The sequence below is a fragment of the Sinocyclocheilus rhinocerous genome, unplaced genomic scaffold (genome assembly GCF_001515625.1).
Source record: "Sinocyclocheilus rhinocerous isolate Xijiao unplaced genomic scaffold, SAMN03320098_v1.1 scaffold869, whole genome shotgun sequence".
Lineage (NCBI taxonomy): Eukaryota > Metazoa > Chordata > Actinopteri > Cypriniformes > Cyprinidae > Sinocyclocheilus > Sinocyclocheilus rhinocerous.
In genome coordinates, this window is record NW_015653483.1 from 479,742 (window position 1) to 501,883 (window position 22,142).

General features: G+C 37.6%; 1 protein-coding gene across 2 annotated transcripts in view; it reads left to right on the forward strand.

The window, feature by feature from the left end:
- The window catches only part of LOC107716313 (sodium/potassium/calcium exchanger 3-like), a 78,178-nt gene that overhangs the window by 41,538 nt on the left and 14,498 nt on the right, over nucleotides 1-22,142 (forward strand). For both annotated transcript variants that reach the window (XM_016522685.1, XM_016522686.1), the window contains exon 3: nucleotides 21,560-21,636. In XM_016522685.1, coding sequence (XP_016378171.1) covers nucleotides 21,560-21,636 — 77 coding nt within the window. The remainder of the gene's footprint in view (nucleotides 1-21,559; nucleotides 21,637-22,142) is intronic.

Here is a 22,142-nt window from a genome sequence, read left to right on the forward strand (position 1 = left end):
TTTAAAGCTTAAGTCTATGGAAAACCATTGAAACTTTGAACGGCCATATCTCCGTAACGGCGCGGCGAATCCACACCAAATTCGAACCCTCTCGAACGTGAATCGAGTGTACGTCTAGAGGCCCGCTTTCGAATGAGACCACCCCCGCGTCGATAACCCTCGGGGTTCGAGAGTTACGGGTGGTTAAATTCGCGCTCCGGCGCCGACCGATCAAGCGATCCCGGGGGGCTACCGACGCGCGGAGGGTGGCGTTCAAGAGGGCTCCTCGAGCTGAAGGGATCCCCCGAATTTGGTTGAGATCCGCCTGCGCGTTCGCGAGATAGTGACACCAGTAAACACTTTCACTTCAGTAAGGAGGTCTCTTGTTCAGGCAGCAGCATTCAAGCGTTGTCTTATTCGACCATCCTTTTTTTACTCCCTAATATCGGTATCTGCCCCAAAAAAACCCATATCGGTCGGGCTCTAGTGCAGACCCACTTTTTCAGTGGCCTTGGTTCTGGAAGTATTTGAAAACCAGAGAAAAAGAGAAAGTTACAAGACTTTAATGAGGAAATTCCAATCTTATTGAGCATTGTGAATTAAATAATTAAAAAGGATAAAGAAATATATAGCTATTAATTAAAAGATGTTGATAATATGTAGAAACAATATATTTTATGTTTATTGAAAAATGTGCATATATATACAAATATTTAAGTAGTTTTAGTGCATAGGGCGACTGACTCTATTAAATCATTTGCAGTGCTTCATGGGAATGGGTGGGTGCTAAAGTGTTCTTTTGGCACAATTAGCTTGTCACAGTTCTCTAATTGGTGGCTATTTCTTTTTAGAATCATGGGTAATGTAGTTTTTCACCTGGAATTCTACTGTAAAGCTAAACACGATTATTTAAATAATGCAGGCTGATGGCTTTAACACAACCATATATCATCGCTTAACAACCTTGTAGCCCACATTATAGGTCTGCCCTAAAAGGTTTATAAATTACTGTTAAAATCAATTCTCCTATGGAGAGAATGAAAGGGGTTTTTACTTCCGCAACCCGACTGTTATAGTTTTCACATTGTAGTGTGTAGAAAGTGGTATATAGTGTGTAAGATGTAGCATATTGTGTAGCCTGAAGGTACTGTACAGTGTGCAGTGTATAGCTCATAGTTTGTGGCATATAGGTGTAGTGTACTATATATTGTGTAACATATAGTGTTACATGTAGTGTACAGGGTGTAATGTTAAAGGGATAGTTTAACCAAAGATGAAAATGACCCCATGATTTACTCACCCTCAAGCCTAGGTGTATATGACTTTCTTCTTTCAGACGAATACAAGTTATATGAAAAAATATCCTGGCTCTTTCAAGCTTTGTAATGGCAGTGAATGGTGGTCGAGATTTTAAAGCCCAAAAAAGTGCATCCATCCATCATAAAAGGTACTATCCCTTTAAGTGTGCATTGTGTAGTGTGTAGGGTCACTAGGGTGTGCATATACAGCCTCTATCAGAAACTGCTGTATAGTGAAAAGCATGTGCATCTGCATGCAATTATCAGATCTGTCAATTATTTCTGACAACAGACTCTTTTTCTTCTTCTGTTCTATGGAGAAAAAAATCACTACATAGCATGTATACTCACACAAACAGCAACGACACACACACGTGCTGTAAGCATACACATGTGAACACGCACACTCCACCCGCCCACCCACACTCTCGCAGATGTTGTGTGGCAGTGGTGTGAGGTTTTCTTGTCCTTGCGTGGGTCTGTGTTCTGACTCATATAGTGTACCTGTGAGCCGACCCCATCTACAGCTCTTTCACAGGCCACCATAATGAAGCAACTTTCCGCATAACAGCCTAGGGCACGTCACTCTCATAGTATCGGTACTTCCAGGTACAGTAATTGCGTAATTAGACATTTTCATAAAATGTTGCTGTAATCATTAACATATACATTAACAATGTTACATTATGAAATGTGTACAAATTATGGCAGGTAGTAGTGAGAATTAGCTTTTTTTCATCTCAATGCAATCCTCTGTGATCTCGGGACTCAGGAACCACCACCGTTGTTGAACCTTGTGACATCTGCGGGGATGTTTTCATCAGTGCTCGAGCATCTAATTGGTATTTCTCGGCATGATTTGCTGTGTAACAGGAGCAATAAATCACAGTTAACATAGACATCTTTGCACACCATTAATTTCATTAATGCAGTTTTTCTTTTATGATGAAAATCAATTTTAACTGACTCGGGACATATTTGAGCTGCCTCTACCAGGGAGACTAAAATGGATAGCCAAGGACAGTACCTCAAGGGAGGCATGTATTTTGATCAATTTAATTCATCTCGAGGTCACAGAGAAACGTCTTGAGACACTAAACCCACTGAAGTTCCTGAACTATCAAACCACAAGCATTAAAAAGTGTTTCCAGCAGTCCTGTTTTAAAAACAAGCCTGAATCTCTTGCGATTATAATTCTTAACCTGAGTCAAATTTGGCTGAGGTAAAGATGAAAGGTAATGTTAATCGTGGACTGGAGGAACAGTTACAATATACTTAGTGTTTCAGTGTTGCAGCTTTTGTGTGCTTTTTTGAAACATACGTAGTGGAGAGTGGAACAAGTTGAGCCACTGGACCACTTTTCTTTAAGAAGCCATCCTGAAATATCATTGATTTCCTTTTCATTTCTCCTTGCCTAACAGACAACTTAAATGGTTAGTTCATCCAAAAATGAAAATTCTGTCATCATGTACTCACCCTCAAATTGTTCCAAACCTGTATGACTTTCTTACTTTTGCGAAACACAAAAGAAAATATTTTGATTTCACAGTTAATTTAAAGGAATATTACAAAAGACTAACAGGATAGAAAGTTATATTGAGCTATATTAATGTTATAATTAGTTACATTTACTAAATATAAAATTGACTAAATATTATGTTTAATGCTTTAATTACCGAATAAAACATGTTTTTCTTAAATTTTTAAATAAAGTGCAATAACTGTAAAAAATAGTAACATTCGCTCAAACAAAATCAGTAAAATTATTTAAATTCATTGTTATGTTCACTTGTGGCATTCTGCTTAAATTAAACTAATTGAATGATTTCTTTTTTTTTTTAAATTGAGTTTCACATGTCATCCAGCATACTATGACATATATGGAGACCATGGATGGCAATGTACTGCATAACAGGAATGACCCTATAGTTGCAACCTACAGCGAGTCAGTGTACTATGTGGGCGGCGCGAGCAGCTGGCTCCTCATTAATGGGGCGATTGGTGTTTCGTGCTGAGGCTGCTTCACCCTGTGCACGTGAGCAGCTGTGGAATTCCACTGTCGTGAGACACTCACATACACACACGTTCACCAGCTTCTCCCTCATTCCATAGTGAATCTTCATGTTTTCTTACAGCGCTGGCCAGCGAGAGGCCGTCATGACCCCTGTACTGTAATGAAATAACAGTATGTGTACATGCCTGAGGCTAAATCTATGCTGATGATGAAGAGCCATCTCAGCTTCACTCTTCTGCCTTGTTTCATGCATTTATTTTTAGCTGGCCTGCTGGGATTTCATGCTCTGTTGTTAAACGCTGATACACATATGTAGCGTGTAGAATTTTTTCCTTTCTCTCTCTCTCTCTCTCTTTTATATCTTTCCATCATTCATTCCTTCTATTCCTCTCGCTCTCATGCTCTCTCACACTAACCAGTGTGTGATGGACAGGCTCAGAGTGTGATGTCATCAGTGCTGCAGCGAATGTAGACATCATTTGCAATGAGCTCACTGCTGAATTATTAACAATCTGAATAATGTAAGGAGTTCTCTGAGGACAGAGACATTGGCTGCTCTTACACAGTTTCTGTCATAGAGCCATTAACATGTGCATGTACGTTTGCGTGTTGTGTAAACGTGTTTGTGTCTCTCCTCTCTGCTCCCTTCAGAACCCAGCCGCGTCTGTGTCCCACAAGGGCCTCTGATTTCCATCTCGATGGAACCGCAGCTGTGCTTTCACCTCTTACAACTCTCCAAAACAAACTTCAGGGTGTTAATCATCGATTCCACTTAATGGGCTTTAGTGCCGGAAAGTATAAGAGTCAAATTTGGATGAGAGATGATTAAATCATGGTACATCAGATCCTATCCATCAAGGAATTTTACAGCAGAAGTTCTCAGAACTTTTACATGCTTTGCTGGTCGTGATTTACCTGATGAAAAGACCAGCTTGAACCAGCATAAGCTGCTTCAGATGGTCTCCCAGCCTGGGGTGCGTTTACCAGAAGAATCATTAGCTAACTATGGTCGCAAGATCTATTGAACTCTATTGGTAACGATGGAACTTTCTACCACAGTTGCTTTTGGGAAACGCACACCTGGTCAAGCTGGTTTTTCAAAAAGATTAAAGGGATAGTTCACCCAAAAATGAAAATTACCCATGATTTACTCACCATCAAGCCATCCTAGGTGTATATGACATTCTTCTTTCAGACGAATACAATCAGAGTTATATTAAATAATGTCCAGGCTAATCCATGCTTTATAATGGGAGTGGATGGTAGCCCAAAATTTGAAGTCCAAAAAATTGCACCCATCCATTATAAAAGAAGTCCACATGGCTCCGGGGGGTTAATAAAGGCCTTCTGAAGCGATGCGATGCTTTTGTGTAAGAAAAATATCCATATTTACAGCTTTATAAATCTTAATCTCTAGCTTCCGCTAACTGTCGTATGCACGTTCACGAGAGAGTGGCATCCAGCGGATGACGTAGGACGTAGACAAATGCGGTGACTAAGGCGGAAGTGACGAACGTGGAAGCGCAGAGGAGAGAGCAAAACAAAACACAGGTCATGAATTAGTAGTACAAAACGAGGATTTGTAAAGAAAAATGTCGGAGGATTTCGATATAAGCCAAGAAGGCATTGGTTTTCCTTAGCTTATGCTTATGCTACGCCTACGTCCTATGTCATCCGCTGGATGCCACTCTCTCGTGAATGTGCGTACGACAGTTAGCGGAAGCTAGAGATTAAGATTTATAAAGCTGTAAATATGGATATTTTTCTTACACAAACGCATCGCATCTCTTCAGAAGGCCTTTATTAACCCCCCGGAGCCATGTGGACTTCTTTTATAATGGATGGGTGCAATTTTTTGGACTTCAAATTTTGGGCTACCATCCACTCCCATTATAAAGCATGGATTAGCCTGGACATTATTTAATATAACTCTGATTGTATTCGTCTGAAAGAAGAATGTCACCTAGGATGGCTTGAGGGTGAGTAAATCATGGGATAATTTTTGGGTGAACTATCCCTTTAAGGTTTTTAGTAGTCACTAATGTTTTGAGACTGAGTGTGTTCTTTTGCCAGTATTATTTTAGTACTACTTATATAATATTATAGTTTTTTATGTATATTTTATAATAGCTTTTATTTTTAAATTTATTAAAATTTTTAGTAATTTTGTAGTAATGTCACTTTTTGTTCATTTTTTACTAATATTACTAATATTATAATATTAAATAATGCTAATATTACTATTTAGAATGATTTATTATTTATATCATTTAAAATATATTTTTATTTTTAATTCAATGTTATTTTTAGTTCAGTTTTAGTTTTCTACAACATAAATGTACCATCTGCCGATCAGCTTTGCCGTTTCCCTGCGTCTCCAGAGGTAGCATTTAACATGACTGTTTAGTGTGTGTGTGTGTGTGTGTGTGTGTGTGTTTATTTTTGATGTATTTTGACAAAACAGTTTTAATTATATAAATTTTAATTTTGGGCTTTAAATGGTTATCTGCCATAAAATAATGACTTTTAAAGCTTTGTTTTGAGATTGGCTCAAAACAACCTGATTGCTGAACCGAGGGCCCATGAGCAAAGATCGAAGATTTTGAATCACATATCTCTATGCGGTCACCATCCAATTGGCATGTAGAGAGAGAGACAATGAAATTGTGAGGAGAGTAAGACTAATGATGATATGTGCTATATTTAAACAGTAGAGATTGCAGATGGATAGGCTCTATGGCTGTTCATGAGTCCTCATGGACCATGTTGCTCTACAGCCGTGCTTTTTTATCTCTCATCACACTTAAAAATGAATGAGTAGCAGTGTGGAGAGGGAGCTTGGACAGGATCGGGCCTGCTGCCTCGTAGGGTTCACTTGCACTGGGGTAATGCTCTGTTATGACCTGCCTCCTGTTTGGAGCTCTTACTGTCATTGTTTACTCTTGACTTGTTTTATTGTTTTGGTTGTGCTTAAATCTAGGGACACACAATATATTGGTACTACATCAGTTATCAGTCGATTTTTTTTTATTGATATTTAAAATATTTTTCGCCTGGAATAGGATGTGATACTTCCTACATGTGATACATATGAACTTTCAGAAATTCAAATTCTCAAATTTGTACACGACTACAGCGGATAAATTGTTAAAAGCAATTGTTTAAATTGTTATAAAAAATGGTTATAAATTGTAAAAATTTTTGAGCAAAAAATACTTTTAAACAAATGTAGGTTGCTGTTACATTATGTATTCTGGGTTGTTGGTTTTGTGAATTTTTGTCTTTGGGAGAGGGTTTATATTATATTTGGAATTGTCAAAAGTTATATTCAACAGTGAAGAGACCTTCCCACTCCCCCTTCGCTCTGTTTGTTTTCTTCCTTTCGTGACTCCCAGAGGTACAAACAGCTTTAAAAGTTCATAAAACACCTCTGGTTAGTCACTGGGAACACATGTCAGGGGAGAAACAGAGAAGTGGGTTCTGAGGGTTTTGTGTTTGCTTATTCAACATTGTAAGATGATGAGGTGTTCACTCATGTCACATTATATTCATCATTGTCTCTGTTGTGTGGTCATCTCTTTTAACAAAACCTCCACCAAATACACAGACACACTGCCTTATTTTTCTGATCTGTTCTTTTTTTTTTTTTGCAGACCACCTTTTTGGCACATAAGGTTTTCTTTACAAGCATTCCACCTCAATAAATGTGTTTGTAATTAAACACAGGCCTGATCATGTGATCAGCCAAACATCATGAGATGGAGTGGTCAGAATGGACGTAGCGTGGCAGGCAGTGGCCTCCCACCGTCTCCATCCCGCCGTGTAAAGCCTTCACGTTCACGTGCTGCACCTCACGGAGAGCCGGATCTGCACGGCTCCTCGTGCCTCCCCAGAGGAAGCTTTAGCTTATCAGAGGCCTTAGTCTGGGATTGTGGGACTGAAATATTCACTCATCCGCATAGAATTCCTCTATGATCCTGTAGTTTTAGGTCGGCGGTGTGCACGAATGGGCCTCAGTGTTTGCCAGCATGTGTGAGTATGTGTGTGGGTGAGGGAGAGAGATCAAGCATGTGTTGTTAAATGTTCCCACACTGTGTAATGCAGACCTGAGTGAGGGGAGTATGGAAAGAAGGAAATAAAGTGAGGCACATGGTTCCCATTGTGCAGTTGTTTATGTTCAGTGTGTATGTGCTTGTGAGTTTTACCTGACAAAATCTGTTTCTCAGGTTTACAGTGGCTTCTGATCATTTCAGCTGTGTTGTTCAACTTCTTCTTCTTCTTTTTTCTTCTTCTTCTTCTTCTTCTTCTTCTTCTCCGTCTTCATTATCATCATTTGGGAAGATAGGTAATTCATGTCCTCATCAGATGTTTTAATATACTGGATAAGCTACTAAACTCATAAATAAAGAGAGGTCTGCACAATTTAGGGGGAAAAGTCAAACTAATTTTTATGAAAAAAATTGCAATTGTGATTTAACATGTGTTTGTGATTTAAAATTGGGGTTGGGGTTGTACTGCTGTGGTACAGTGGAAAAAAAATAATTTTAACCACTGATTCTTTGCAGCCTCATCTTTCGGAAGTGAAAATAAAACAAATTTACTTTCACAGCGTAGGACACAGCGTCTTCTCGACATGTTAACCACACGAACAAGCTACAGTGTTTTAGGGTGGGTCAAGTTGTTCGCGGCCGGCCAGAGTAGAACAAAGTAGAAGTGCGATTAGAATTACTGACGATTAGTTTAGGCTGTTCAAATTCGATTCTTTCTTTTGGGAGACAATAACTTTATTTATCGGCAACTTTCGGCTTTACAACTTTGCAGATTGTTTACATTCACATACAGCTACATTACACACTGCATGAAAGGCAGTATTCAAAATGGCATAATAGGGGCACTTTAAATATCCAATAATGGTCAAAATGTGTCATGTGTTGATTGAAACTGACAAATTAAAAGCATTTCTAATATCAGCATATAACCAATATAGTGCAGATATACAGTATCATACATACCTAATAATATCCCTTTAACTAAAAATGCTGGATCCTTAATGACATCATCCTCTAGGAAGTGACATAATTTTGGTGGTAAATCAAATAAACATGATTAATTATTAGCAATTTTGTGGGTCTAGTTGGTTAGCCTAACATTCAGTCCTGTTTGCAATCCGCTAGGCCACGTGTGCTACTCCAGCTCTCAGGAAAATGCAGTTGTCAAAACGAAAGCGCTTCGTCCTGCTTTAATGATTTGCTCTCTGGATCAAACAGATTGTATAATGAGGCAGATGATTATAAACCATCTCTATTTTTGCCTTGTCGAGTGTGAGTATGATTTAGTTTTCCTTTCTGGTCACGTTCTGTGGCGTCCTGATTAAATGCCAGGATTACCATGTGCCCTTTCTTTGGTCCCACTGGCTTACTTGGGTCTTAAACACAACAGTCCTCTCTTTCCTTCCTTTCCTCCTTCAATCCCTCTTTTTATTCCTCTCCCTGTTTCACTCTTATACGTTCCTTCCTGTGTCCTGACCTGATCCCTCCACCATATGATTTATGATTCGCGCATAATAGGTATGTTTCCCGAAATATGGCATCTCTGTGGAGAACAGCATGCTCCCAGAGAGATCAGGTAAATCCCAGGGAGCCCAGCGTATGACACATGGACTGTGCTTTATTCTGGGAGACAAGCAGGTGAGCAGGAGGCCTGTCAGCCGTCACACTGAGGTGACTGATGGATGGATTGATCAGTACAAACTCTTTAGATTGACATAAGCCTCAGTGCTTGATTTAAACATCAAGTGTGGTGCATTGAGAGTGATATTTAGGTGAGAGAAACAAGAAGTAGTGAAAGTTTTACTTACTGAAGTTTTTATTGCTTTTTTGAAAGGCTGATGGGTAACAGAAATACAACATTACAATAATTATACAGGGATACAAATTTCTACAGTCACATTTTGACCATGAAATAATATACAGTGCAAGACAGAACACAAAATAGTTGTCTATTCATTTTGAGACCTTACTGTGATATATGTCCAGAACTCTTCCCAGGAAGACAACCCCTCTTCTCTAACACCATTTATTCGATTAAGCATGGATACATAAGATGCAATTTCTACCATTGCATTGGCCCACTCTTTCGATTCTGGGGCTTTCACTGTCTTCCAGTGTCTCAAAATAATCCTACTTAAATATAGGCAATAAAATATTGCCAATATTGGCTGTTTTTGCTCTATTTCGCCAATGAAAACAAAGCCACAAAAGCTGTTGTGCATTTCAGAGCAACACAGCAGTGTTTTGTTGAATGAATCCACATTTTTAAATGAATCGGGTGAGTCAGTGATTCAGTGTTCTGTTCATAAAGATGGTCACTTCATTCCTGAACTCTGGGTTCGGGCCCTCCCCTCGGACAGCATCCCAAATACTCATAACCTTTACTCTATTTATTATTTGTAGGTGTGAACTCGTGAAACTCTATTTACAGAAAACTATTAAGGGTCTCATGTGAGTGAACATCATTCAGATGACTCTTCACAAAAACTACTGTACCAAACTACTGAAGGCCCTGTGCATCAAGTGGCACCAAGTGGAACTGCACAAATAATGATTCTTTCCAAATAGGTTTCCTCAACATGTCATTGTTTGAACAAATAAGTAGTCCTGTACCAAACTCGCGCAGTTGGTTAAGCAAGAAAAAAGGTTCTTGGCAGGCATTTTGGCAACTCCCCTGGCCAGCTATTTCTGTTTAGGCTACAGACATACAGCTCCTATCAGTTTGTTGATTAGATCAGGTCTTATAAATCACATGGTCCACAGTGATGTTTTGAAATGATTTTTCCAGCTGTAGTGTATACTTTCTTTTCATGTAACTCTTTAATTACTTCCATTCATGTTTTAAGATAAGGTCTTCTCTCAGACACCTCACTCACGTTCACGTCAACCACAACGTGGCACGATCGCGATCAGTATCAGCGTAATTAGATTGGGCCCATCTAAATATCTTTGACCAGCTGGAATAGAGTTCTCTCTTTCTCTATCTTCTTCACTGTCATTCATGCTGTATGGCTCTTCAGATGAGAGCTCTCTTCCTTGCTACACTTGTCATTTTCTTTAGCTTGCTGTGTTGATAAAAAATACTGAGACACACGCAATCACCATATTTTCTGCTTGACATCATGCACAATTGTCAGTTTCTCCATACTTTTGTACTTATAGGTGAATGACTGTTTTCAGACAGTTTACTCCCCCCTGCTGCCATTGGTCATACAAGACAACCCCGCCCTAAACGCCATTGGTTGAATCTCTGTTGCTATGTTAGTGGGGTATACCGCCCTACAAAGGCAAAAGACCTTAACTCGCTAAGAGTGTAAAACTGAGAAAAATGACTTTAAAGATATTTAATTGTCCAGACATATTAATTATATGTTGGACACTGGAAATCTGGCAGTTAGATGTTTTAGTAATTAAAATTATCTACATAAAAAAAATTTGAGCTCAAACTTGATTTTACTCCTATTTTGAAGTTACTGTACTCTGCCTTTGCATTGTCTGCAAAAAGTGAGAAGTCACACCAAGCCAAAAGGCAGTAACGACCTGATCACCATTAAAATCAAGTGATCACATATGCTATAACATACAGTAATGTGACTGTATTATTATTTTTTTCTGATCGTAAAAACCAGACAAAAAGTTAAACATGTGAGTGGATACCATTTTGCAACCGATTTATTTGCAATGTTCACTAACGTTGAAGAATGCAAGACATACTTAGTCTATTGCTTTTACATCGAATTGAATGAAAATAGCCTAAACTAAACTAAAAGGACGACTTGTGGATTGATGTGAACGCCAGCAAGTAGGAATAATGCTCAGAATGCTTGTGGATTAAACATCTCCGATGACGTTCATTGCCATAGATTTTATCGGGTTACAAGAAAAAGTAGGTTATGGATTTAATTGCGAACTCTACTGATTTTATGTGTGATATGCTACGTTGTCACGGCATTCGAGTCCACATGCGTGCAGAAGTGGGCAGACCCAGGCTGGCACTGAGTGAATAATCTGCAATTTAATAAAGAAAAAAAAAAGTTTAAAGATTAATTATTGTTGCCAAGTTACCTAGTCTTTGTTATATGGAGCAGTTTGGTAGATCGCGATCTATCTAATTCTTTTGTCTAAAAAATTGCAGACAGATGTATGAAATAACACAAGATACACCGTAATTTAAACGCGGCAGACTTTAATGGAAAGTAAAACAAAGGTAGAATAACGTATAACTTCAGCCCAGCACAGTAGCTTCATACTGACGCACGGCTAAACAAAGGCAGAGTACTGTAACTCAATTTGAGTGTTCCAAAATAAAGAGCGGTAACTGGTGTTATACGGTGTTCTGCCTCGGTTTCTCCTGGGATTTTCAAAGTTACTGTTAAGACAACCCATTATTTTCTCGAAAAAACAACAAAATCGACTATTGATACTTATCCACATGATAAAGGAGGTCTTGAATGTCTCAAAAATATCAATAACTCATTTTCGAACAAATACGAAGTTACGGTTTTTTTTTGCTCTTGCACGGCAGTATATCTTTTTATCTTATTTTACTGATATGTGTGTGTGCGTATATACATACATATATATATATATATATATATATATATATACATACATATACACACACGCACATATGTACACAAATACAAGAAAACTAAACAAAAAAATTTAGATATTTTTATAGTGTTACATGTTTTACATTTTGAATTAGATTTATTTTTTTGTTGCAATATGTAGAACAAATAGTGAATTTGTTTTCATATCTTCTCTCATTCTCTTATATTAGATGTCCATCACATTAAGTAATGTGCCTCCCAGCTTTTTAAGTACCAGTGGCAAAAAAAAGTTATATAAAACCATATGTGTTTTCAAAAAACTGGTTTTGAAGGAGCAGCATCAAGCACCCTTAACTGCCATAATGGAGGCAACAGTACACAGATTCATATTTCTCAGAAGCTTGATGGAAATGTGTCTCAGCTTCAGCAAATACACATCTTTTGGACTAGGCAAAAGAGTCCTTGAATCTCTCCCTGTCATCTCCTGAACCACATGATCATTTTTAAAGCTTTTTTGCAAATTGTGCACTCCATGGCATAAGGGCAGCCATATTTTAATAATGGAGAAAATGTATTGAATATTATTTTTCAGGCTTCCTGCACATATCATCATGCAACCGATTAGGATGGGATTTGTAGAGCTTAGCTGATGGACACATGCTCTCCCCAAACACCCTGCATATACAAACACAGAAATCAGCAGAGTGGAGGTACAAAAAGAGATTGAGCGAGAAAGTTTTAATGCCCCTTACATGCTACTACATATAAAATGATCACATTGTCCTTAGTGACTGTACTAATGCATTAGACCCTTCCAGCATCATTCATGGATAATATATCCCCTCCTCCCCAGAGTCATCTGTCATTTATAGAGGGATTAGTGGCAGAGGTTGGTGGGCTCGGGTCATTGTCATCTCCCTGACCACACCAGACCACTCCATTCTGGATGACATCACATAATAATGGATTAGATCATGCATCACACTTGTGTAAATGACAAAGCATGCAGATAATAACATTTGGGAAGTTGGATATTACTTCAGAAAAAGAAATGGTTTGGTTGACATGCAGTAGCATCTTTTAGAAGCAATAAATCAATGATAATGGATATGAACGGCAGTAGCACTGATATCATACATATCTAGTTCATGACATCATCCAGCATGGCACAAGCTGATTGGCCTCTGCTGTTTCTGCAGCCAGTGAGCTTGCTTTCTTAACATTGAAATGTTTTGGTTCTGTGTTTGCTGCAAGCAAACCCTCCACCTCCCCCAGCTCCACCCATATAGATCACTACGGGTAATTTCATATGTGTTATATGTGCATCAGCAGCAGCGTGTCTTACATGATGACAGCATGTCTGTGAATGTGTTATCACTTGCTCTGCAGCAGCAGCAACAATCAGCAGCAGTGCAGCAGATCTATTCCGCCAAGACCAAATACATTAACACTGTCATTTCCATCACCATGCCAAACTACTCATTGTCATGGTTGAAATAAGAGTGTGTATCAGGGATGCAGTAGTAGAGACAGTAATTATTATAATTATTGTTATTAGATTGATATTATTATAATATTATAATTATTGAATTTATACATCTATTATATATACATATATTATTTGACTTAAATTTGTTAAAACCAATGTTAAACTTTTTTTCTTTAATTTAATAATATTTTATTTTAAAAGAGACATTTCAGGTATCTTGACCATTCAGAGAAAAATATATATATGCACAATAATTTCCCCTTCTGCTATTCTACTTTTAGTAACTGCTCACTACACAATGTCTTGTAGTGTGCATTTGTGCATTGTTCTTAAAAAGCCTTATCTCCTGAGATCTATTTAATGATGTATAGGATTAGAATGAATCATTTATACAAGTCTGAATTATATAATATTTGTGTGCTTATGTAAGAAGCACGGACGGACGCTGTTTTTTCCCCCCTGTGAGTCTGGACCCCAGTTGCTACAGTGCAGGTCAATCCTGCTTGATCCTGCATAGATTTAAAAGTCAGGGATTTAAGAAGGACTCTGCATCTATCATCAAATATGCTTATCCCAGCCTCTGTTTCTTTGGTTATGTGTGTATTTCTGTAAGAGAGATGGAAAGAGAAAATGTTTTAGCTCAAAAACAGTATAATTTGACCATTGCATGCCTTCAAATCTCCTATCACTTATGTTCTCTTTGCTCGACCTTTTTACATAAGCAGGTACAGAACATTGCTTCTTATTTATCTGTTGACCTGGTTAGAAAAACAGCTAGTTTACTTTTGTGTTAGAACATTTCATGTGTATACTAGACAAAGTCCTGTTATTAAGGACTCTAGGTGACTATGAATGTTTTATCATGTAATTAGCCATTAGCAGCACAATGTAGCTGTGATTGGTTTACGAGGGGAGGTAGCTCAGCTGAAACAATTGCACACTGATGTTAGTGCAGTGAGGGGCTTGTGAATTGCTTTAATTGAATCCAGGACTAATTGGTCTCGGTATCTCAGCTGTGTTTGAGGCTGACTGCAGAGAGGACTAGTGTTGTTGGCATGCGAGTCATGTCATTAATTAGTGGTCCTGAGTGTCCCCTCTCAAACGCTGTACCTGAAGCACTTGAGCACCGCTACCCATGTTTACAATCAACACTTCAGCCCCTCTCAATCAACGATTTCCCTGTTAAGGTGGAGATAATAAACTGTGTATCAATTACATAAGAAAAATAGTAAAGCAGTCGAACTGGGTCAAATGCACCTTGTAAGTGAATCATATTAAGACCCTGTTGCCATTGAAATGCTTTTACGTTCACTTTAATGCCACTATCCTTAGCTAACTTTATAAAAAAAACATGTTTTATTAACATTTTATATGTTTTAAAAATATAATTTTTATTTATTTATTTTGCTGTATGATTGTAGCTATACAGTTTTATTCTACTGTACATTTTATGTTTGATAACTTTACCATTATATTTTCTTTTGTGTACAATTGTAATTTTGGTATTATTATTATTTTAGTATTAGTTTATATTTTGAATGAGCTTTTTTACATTTTAATTTGAATAATTTTATAATTACTACTATTTTAGTAATTATGCACTTTTGTCATTTTTATTATTTTTTGTTTTTTATGTATTTCTGTTTACCCTTCATTTATTATTTTTCCAGTTTTTGTAATTTTAGTACTTCAGTTTATATAAATCTATTTATTTATTAAAAATGGCGTCTTCCTAAATATCCCTGAATTATATAATTTGGTATAGAACACTGGGTGAGCAATTAACCAGCTTTAAATTAATCATTTATTGCATTAGCTTAAGTTCCCTTTCATGGGAACTTCGAACTGCGTCCTCTAGGGGTCGCTATGGGGAACGCCTCGTCGTGACCCGTGTCTGCAATGAGGCCCCCTCTGAAAGCCGGGTTTGGAACCAGGTGCTCGACTTGCAGTGTTTATTTTCACTCGTCGTTATATGTCCAGACGGTAAGTAAAGCTGTTTTTAGCTTCATACTTCCTGGATCATGCGGCCATAACACAGGCTTACGTTACTTTTCTGTGTAATGTCCATAGGCCTGTCTTGTCCTTATTAGACAAAGTTCTTTGATGACATGCACTGTATTATGCATTTCCAGCAATGTTTAAGTGCAAATTATAGAATTTACATGGTTAAATGGACGGAAGGCAACTTATGTCATCTATGGGAAAACAGGATTAAAGGCTCCGCATGACAATTAAAGCAGCTTTATAGGGGAAAATCACTTAAGAGGCAGAACTTTTTCATGGAATCTGTCAACAACTCAGCATCTGTCCCAAAGTTACGTCACCAGCAGCAGTCATTATGCTGCATTTCATATTGAAGTGATCACAAAATATGCCAGTGAATGCCATATTAGTACTCCATAGGGTTCCACATCGGAATTAAGTCATGATTAAACACCAGGGTCAAATATGGACATGGTAGGGATGTACCAAAAAAACAAGAGTGGATTTCTAGGAAAGTGAGTGGTACTTTGGCAAAGTGATCCCTCAGGATGCTGTAAAAATAAAAAATCAAAGCTGTCATCATGAAGCTTTTATAAAGTTTACGATTTGACAGAATGAGAAATACAAAACAAAAAAAAAACAGTGTAAACAAGCAAATATAACGTAGGTTGTTACTACTACTTAAAAAAAACCCTCATTGAGTATTTGATTTATTTTTTGAATTATATTAACTTTGAGGGAAGGTTCTCATTATGTAAGAAGCCACAAGTGCTTTATATATCATTACGCTCTACTTGTTATCGTAGTCTAGTTTGGTCGCTAAGTGAATCAGTTGTTCGACTCGCATCTTTGATGATGGAAAGTACGATATCTTTAGAGCTCCCTTGGGTAATTTGTTTTAAACCACACCAGCATTATAATGATGGAGACAGCATATCAAATCCTCAGAGGGGTTTCTCTAGTAATCACCAAACATAAGTAATGAAGAGCAAAACAATATGTCTCCGTCGTGCCATGTTTTTCTGTTAGGAATTTAAACAGTAATTTCTACGTATTTTTCTCATTTTCCTACAATTATTATACATATAACACCTCAATCAACCCAGAAAAGTTCCTAATAATGAAAATATCTGTCAGGACTCACCTTAAACAAGATTTATTCCAGATTTTCTGTCCATCCGGCTTTCCCAGGCCACAGGGGATGAATTAATTAAAGTTCATTTGATGTCTTAAATACTTGTGCTCTTTATTGGTTTAGTTCACCGAGCTGCTCTATCTATCTATCTATCTATCTATCTATCTGTCTCTCTGTCTCTCTGTCTGTCTGTCACTCTACAATAAATATGCAGCAGTATTTATACGTTCCAATTTCCATATAGTTTTCGTTCATGTATGGAGTGTATTCAGGTAGACTTTGCTTTTTTTTTTTTAATAGTTGCATCTGTACAGTATAAGTGTACAAGCCACAGCATAACAACTATAGATAGTCACATCTCTAAACTTCGGTTCCTTTATGAAGAAGAAATTCTCCAGTAACTGTTTGTCTTGACGACGGAAGCACTTTAATTTCATCAATTAGATTTAATTGACAACAGATGCTGCCTTCCTGTTGATTGGAATTACAGAGGTCTGACTCTCAGTTTAGCTGTTATGTCTAATGCTGAGTTCACACTGCACGATTTTAGCCCGATTTTTCACTCGCCGACAGGTTTTGCGAAATCGCCGACAAATGCCCGAAATCGGAGGCAAATCGGTGCTCGTCCACGCGACTGACAATCACGCAGTGTGAATTATCAAAGACGCGATCTGAGGGAATCGCTGACGGCGATTCACAATCACCCTGTGTGAAGTGAGTTCTGACTGAAAAACACATCGGCGATGACCTTCAGCCAATGAGAGACCAAGATACAGGACAGCGGGAAGTTTGGGGAGGAGTTATATGAAACGTAGTTTGCGGACCAGTGTTGCCAAATCTGCAGTGTGTAACCTCCTGTCGTCGTTCCATCGTGCAGTGTGAACACAGCAACAACTGAATGTTACCCCAGATAGTCGTTCAGTGTGAAACCAACAGTGATGCAACGTCTTTGAAAATAGTGCAGTGTGAACTCGGCATAACTCTCTCTGTTTGACTGACAGCTACTCCACGGATGTGTCTGTGTCCGAAACCTCAGGTCAGGATGCCCTGCTGCCTCACTGTCCAGTCACTCAATGACTAAACAGGCAGTGTTTTGTCTCCAAAGGAAACTGTTTTTGTCTCCTAATAAATCTGACTTCCAAGGCACAATAACATAATGTCTAATAATCTAAAACAAATTCCAGGGTGCTTTGGATATACTGCATGCATGCATGAGGGTATTAGATATATGCATGATATACACATACACACACATTACAAGACTCTTATACTGCTCACAAAGGCTGCGTGTATTTGATCAAGCGGTTATATTGTGAAATATTATTTCAATTTAAAATAACTGTTTTCTATTTTGATATATTTTAAAACATAATTTATTCCTGTTATGGCAAAGCAGAATTTTCATTATTCATCACTTCTGTCTTCAATGTCACATGATCCTTCAGAAATCATTCTAATTTGATGATTATTAATATTAATAATCATTATCAATGTATTATCAATATATAATAAATTATTAAAATAATTTAAAAATGTTGTGCTGTTTAATATTTTTGTTGAAACTGTAATAAACAAAAATTCAGGATTATTTGATGAATAAAAAGTTTCAGATCAGCATTTATTTGAAATAGAAATATTTTGTTACATAAAAAATGTCTTAACTGTCACTTTTGATCAATTTATTTAATGTGTCCTTGCTTTAAAAAAAGTATTAATTTCTTATAAAATCTTTCTGACCCCAAACTTATGAACAGTATTCCTTAAAAATGAATCTTTTTTTTCTTTCCATTCAAAATCCAACCAGAAGACATCTTGGTGGATATCTTAGAGGATGTTACCGTTTTGTCTTCCTACCTTTGTATAGTATCTGCAAAGGCAGCATTTTTGTCTACTTTGAAGTTGAAGCATTGCATCTTCCGATTTTTAGCCTTTGAAGTAGACTTGTTTAAACAGCTCAAAGCTCACAAAATGCTCTGAAGGGAACTTGGATGTGTACGGCTGTCTCATGTCCTCATGAGGAGTTGAGCAGGGGGTCGGCGCTGACAGCGGTTAATGTATGTGGACAGTCTGCATGTCCTTCCTACTGGCCATTAGTCTCCTGTTACTCTGGAGGATGCGGTTGTGCAAGGTCCAAACCTGCTGAGAATCAGCCCTGTCCTTCTCTATCCTAACTTTCCGGGCGATTTTAGTCTTTTCTCACAAGCTTGGAATGTTCTTGTCTAATTCTTTGCTAGCAGTCGCTCTGAGAAAGGAACCAAGGCCTCATCCATTTGTTTTAACTCTGTTGCCAGTGCACAATAAAGAGATTTCGAATTCATTTCTGTTTGTTTGCCTTCTTCATAATTACAGAAGGTACCTTTCTGTAGACCCTTTCAACATTGCCAAGTTCATCTTTCTGTTGCTGTTGTTTTGTGTTCTTTAATTGATCCGCTCGCAGTAACTGGCTGTTGTTTAGTGCTGCTTTATTCATTGGCACTGTAATTGAAATTAGATTAATCAGAATCTCTTGTGCCAAGGAGTGCTCTGCGAAGGGACCAGAAATGAGAGGCTGTGACTCTCTAATGAAGGCCACACCAACAATGAAATCCATGTGAACCAAGAGCACCAGAGCAGATCTGTTGTTCCTTGGATAAAAATAGGCAATCGGTCCAGCGTTTTATTCATCTGTTTGTCATCAGAAGCCTTTTGACTCGGGTTAAACACTGTTTTTGTGTGTGAAACAAGTAATAGGATCGCACAGAGACTGATATGGGTCCCAGAGGTCATAGAGTAAGGGTCAGCCTCTCTTTTCACACACTTCAGGAACTGTCCGTGTGTAATTATGAAGGATTTGTGTCATTAAATGTACAATACCTACAGAAGCACCAGATGAGAGCCTTTTTTCTTGTGGATGATAAAGCATTGTTTTGTGAGTTCTTTTAGTTTATTTGAGTTCACCTCTGTGGTGTTTAGGGCATTGGGGGCAGTGTGAAGCCTGCTGACGCATTCAACCTCCCTGGTGATCTTGGAGAGAATGTCACTGCACTGCACTGCGCAGACATGGACACGCACAAACACCCTTGCAAATATTTTTGTAATGATTGCCATCTTATACAAAAATTGTTATGTTGATCTTTTTATGAAACTGAGAACTAGCTTGTAGTTTGTCATCTTTGCCCACAATGTGGCAGCTCAAGAGAGTAACATTGCATTTGTGCAAAGAGGAAATAACGTTATATGTACTTGTGCAATACTGCAGCCAGTTGTGAAAATGCTGAATCTGAAAATATAAGTTCTTTTTCAGAACTTCAGGGTTAGATTTTTTTTTTATTATTAAAACAAGCAAATTACAACTTTTTTGTTTTCTTATGTGAAGTTCACATATATAGTATATTTTGTAAAAAATCTAACCTTTTTACCTGCTTTTAATTATGGCTACTTATTTTGTGTACTATTCTTTTAAGATCTTAGACCCAGACTTTCAATCATGAAATATACCTTAAAAAATGTCCTATATCTGTAATTATGACACTTAATATGAAAAATAATTCAAATTACAGAATTTTCCAGTAATTGTTAGTGGACAAATTAAATTAGTGGAGGTGTCAAAATGGTTTTAAGATAATTTATTTTCTAAAAGTCCTTAGGAACAAATGTGTCTATAGATAAAGAAATACCCATAAATGAAAATAAAACATAAAATAGCATGCAAAATGATTAAATTTGCTTTTATAGACACAAAAAAGACATTCTTTCTAACAATATTGGAGGAAAAATATGGTGTGAGAGGATCAGACAAGCAATTTATTTTAGTCTCTCTAGATATTGTTTGTCTTTCAATCATAAAAAGTGACAGCCATTCAAAATTACACTCATTCTGAGCTATTTTTCTGGCAGCAATGAAATAAATCAGGCTTCACATTTGCACAGAGAGATCAGGCTTTTCCCCGAATGGAACAAAGCCAGTCTCTGGGGTCTCAGCGCTTTTCAATCAGGGCTGTAGTATCTTGGATGTTGACATCATGGCAACGGGCTGTGTAGGAACGAGCACAATTGCAACACTTCAGAGAGCTCACAGCTGACTTTGTCACTCCCACCATCTTAGAGAATGTAAAACCGAATCCAGGCAAATAAGTGGCTACTCTCACTGACCCGATTCTGTCTGCAGGCTGCGGGCTTATCAATGGAGCTGGCCCGGTGACACGCTGTGTCAGTGAATAGCTTGTTAACAGAGCAGCGATGGACTGGGAGCAGCAGTAATGTCGTCAGAACCGCAAGAACAGCTCCTGAAAATCACACCAATGCCACAGTCATATAGTTGTCAATTCTCTCTGAAGCTCAGTGAATGACGTCTGATAAAGTCATTTTGTTGTTCTGAGTGATCAGAGTAGAAATGTTTCACTGTATGGGTTCTGCTGATGAATAATGAACTCTTTTTGGACTGTTAAAGGAATATTTCACCAAAAAATGAACTATGTCATCATTTACTCACCCTCGTGTGTTTTGAAACCCATACTCTTTTATGGGAAACAAATGGAGATGTTGGGCAAAATGTCTAAGCTGCTCTTTTCTATACAATGGAAGTGAATGGTGACCACGAGCGTCACGAGCGAAGTTTTATAGGCAAGTTATTTATCAAATAATTACATAAATTTCATGCTGTCATGCATCTTGTAATATGGCTTCAGAAGACACAAAATATAGTCGCTTAGTGCTTTTGTGCCCTTTTTGAAAATTGACAGCTTTGGTCCCCAATCACTTTCATTGTAGGGAAGAGAGAAGCTCAGACATTTCTGCGAAATATCTCCTTTATGTTGCACAATTTTCATTTTTGAGTGATCTAGCCCTTTGATAGAGACAAAAGTATATGCAAGCACATTCTACCTTAATGAGATGAACTTATGCTGTGTATAATTAGTCTGTGATTGAAAGCATTTACTAATTTTCCTCTGGAGTCATCCATATGTTTAATTACATGATGTATAACGAGTGGGAAGAATCTCTGAGACACGTGTGCGCTGCTCTGTGTGTTATAAATGGATTATTCATGTAGCCAAATGTGTGTGTGTGTTTTGTGCAGGTATACATGAGTTCCCTGATGATATCTTTACCAACCAGGAGCGAATGGAGGGGGCCGTAGCCTTGCATGTTCTGTGTGTAAGTATCTCTACCATCTGCTTTTCCTTTTCAACATTCGATGCAGTAGTTTGAATGCCTTATTTTTGCTGAAACCGATGAAATTACACAAACACTTAAAGTCACAAGGCTGTGAGTTCTATTCAAGCATCAGGGCAGTCTCTGGCTTCACCTGTATTATTTGTTACAATGACTACAAAGGATTTTCCAAGTGACTTGCTCATTGGTACACATGAATGAATTGATCATGTTAATTTTCAGGTTATATTACCTCACTCAAATGGAGGTGTTCAAGCAGAGAAGGGAACTTAAATTATATTGTAAGAGCTTGTTGTCCAATCAGAATGTCTTTGCCACATTAACCAGTGCAACAAATAAAGTTAATTTAACAGATGTATGTGACAACATGCCCCAGTAGCGATTATGTTTTTTTTTTAGTTTGATTTGAAAGTTTGTAATGAAAGTATACATTACATATTGTATATAAATATATATATATATATATATATATATATATATAATTTATT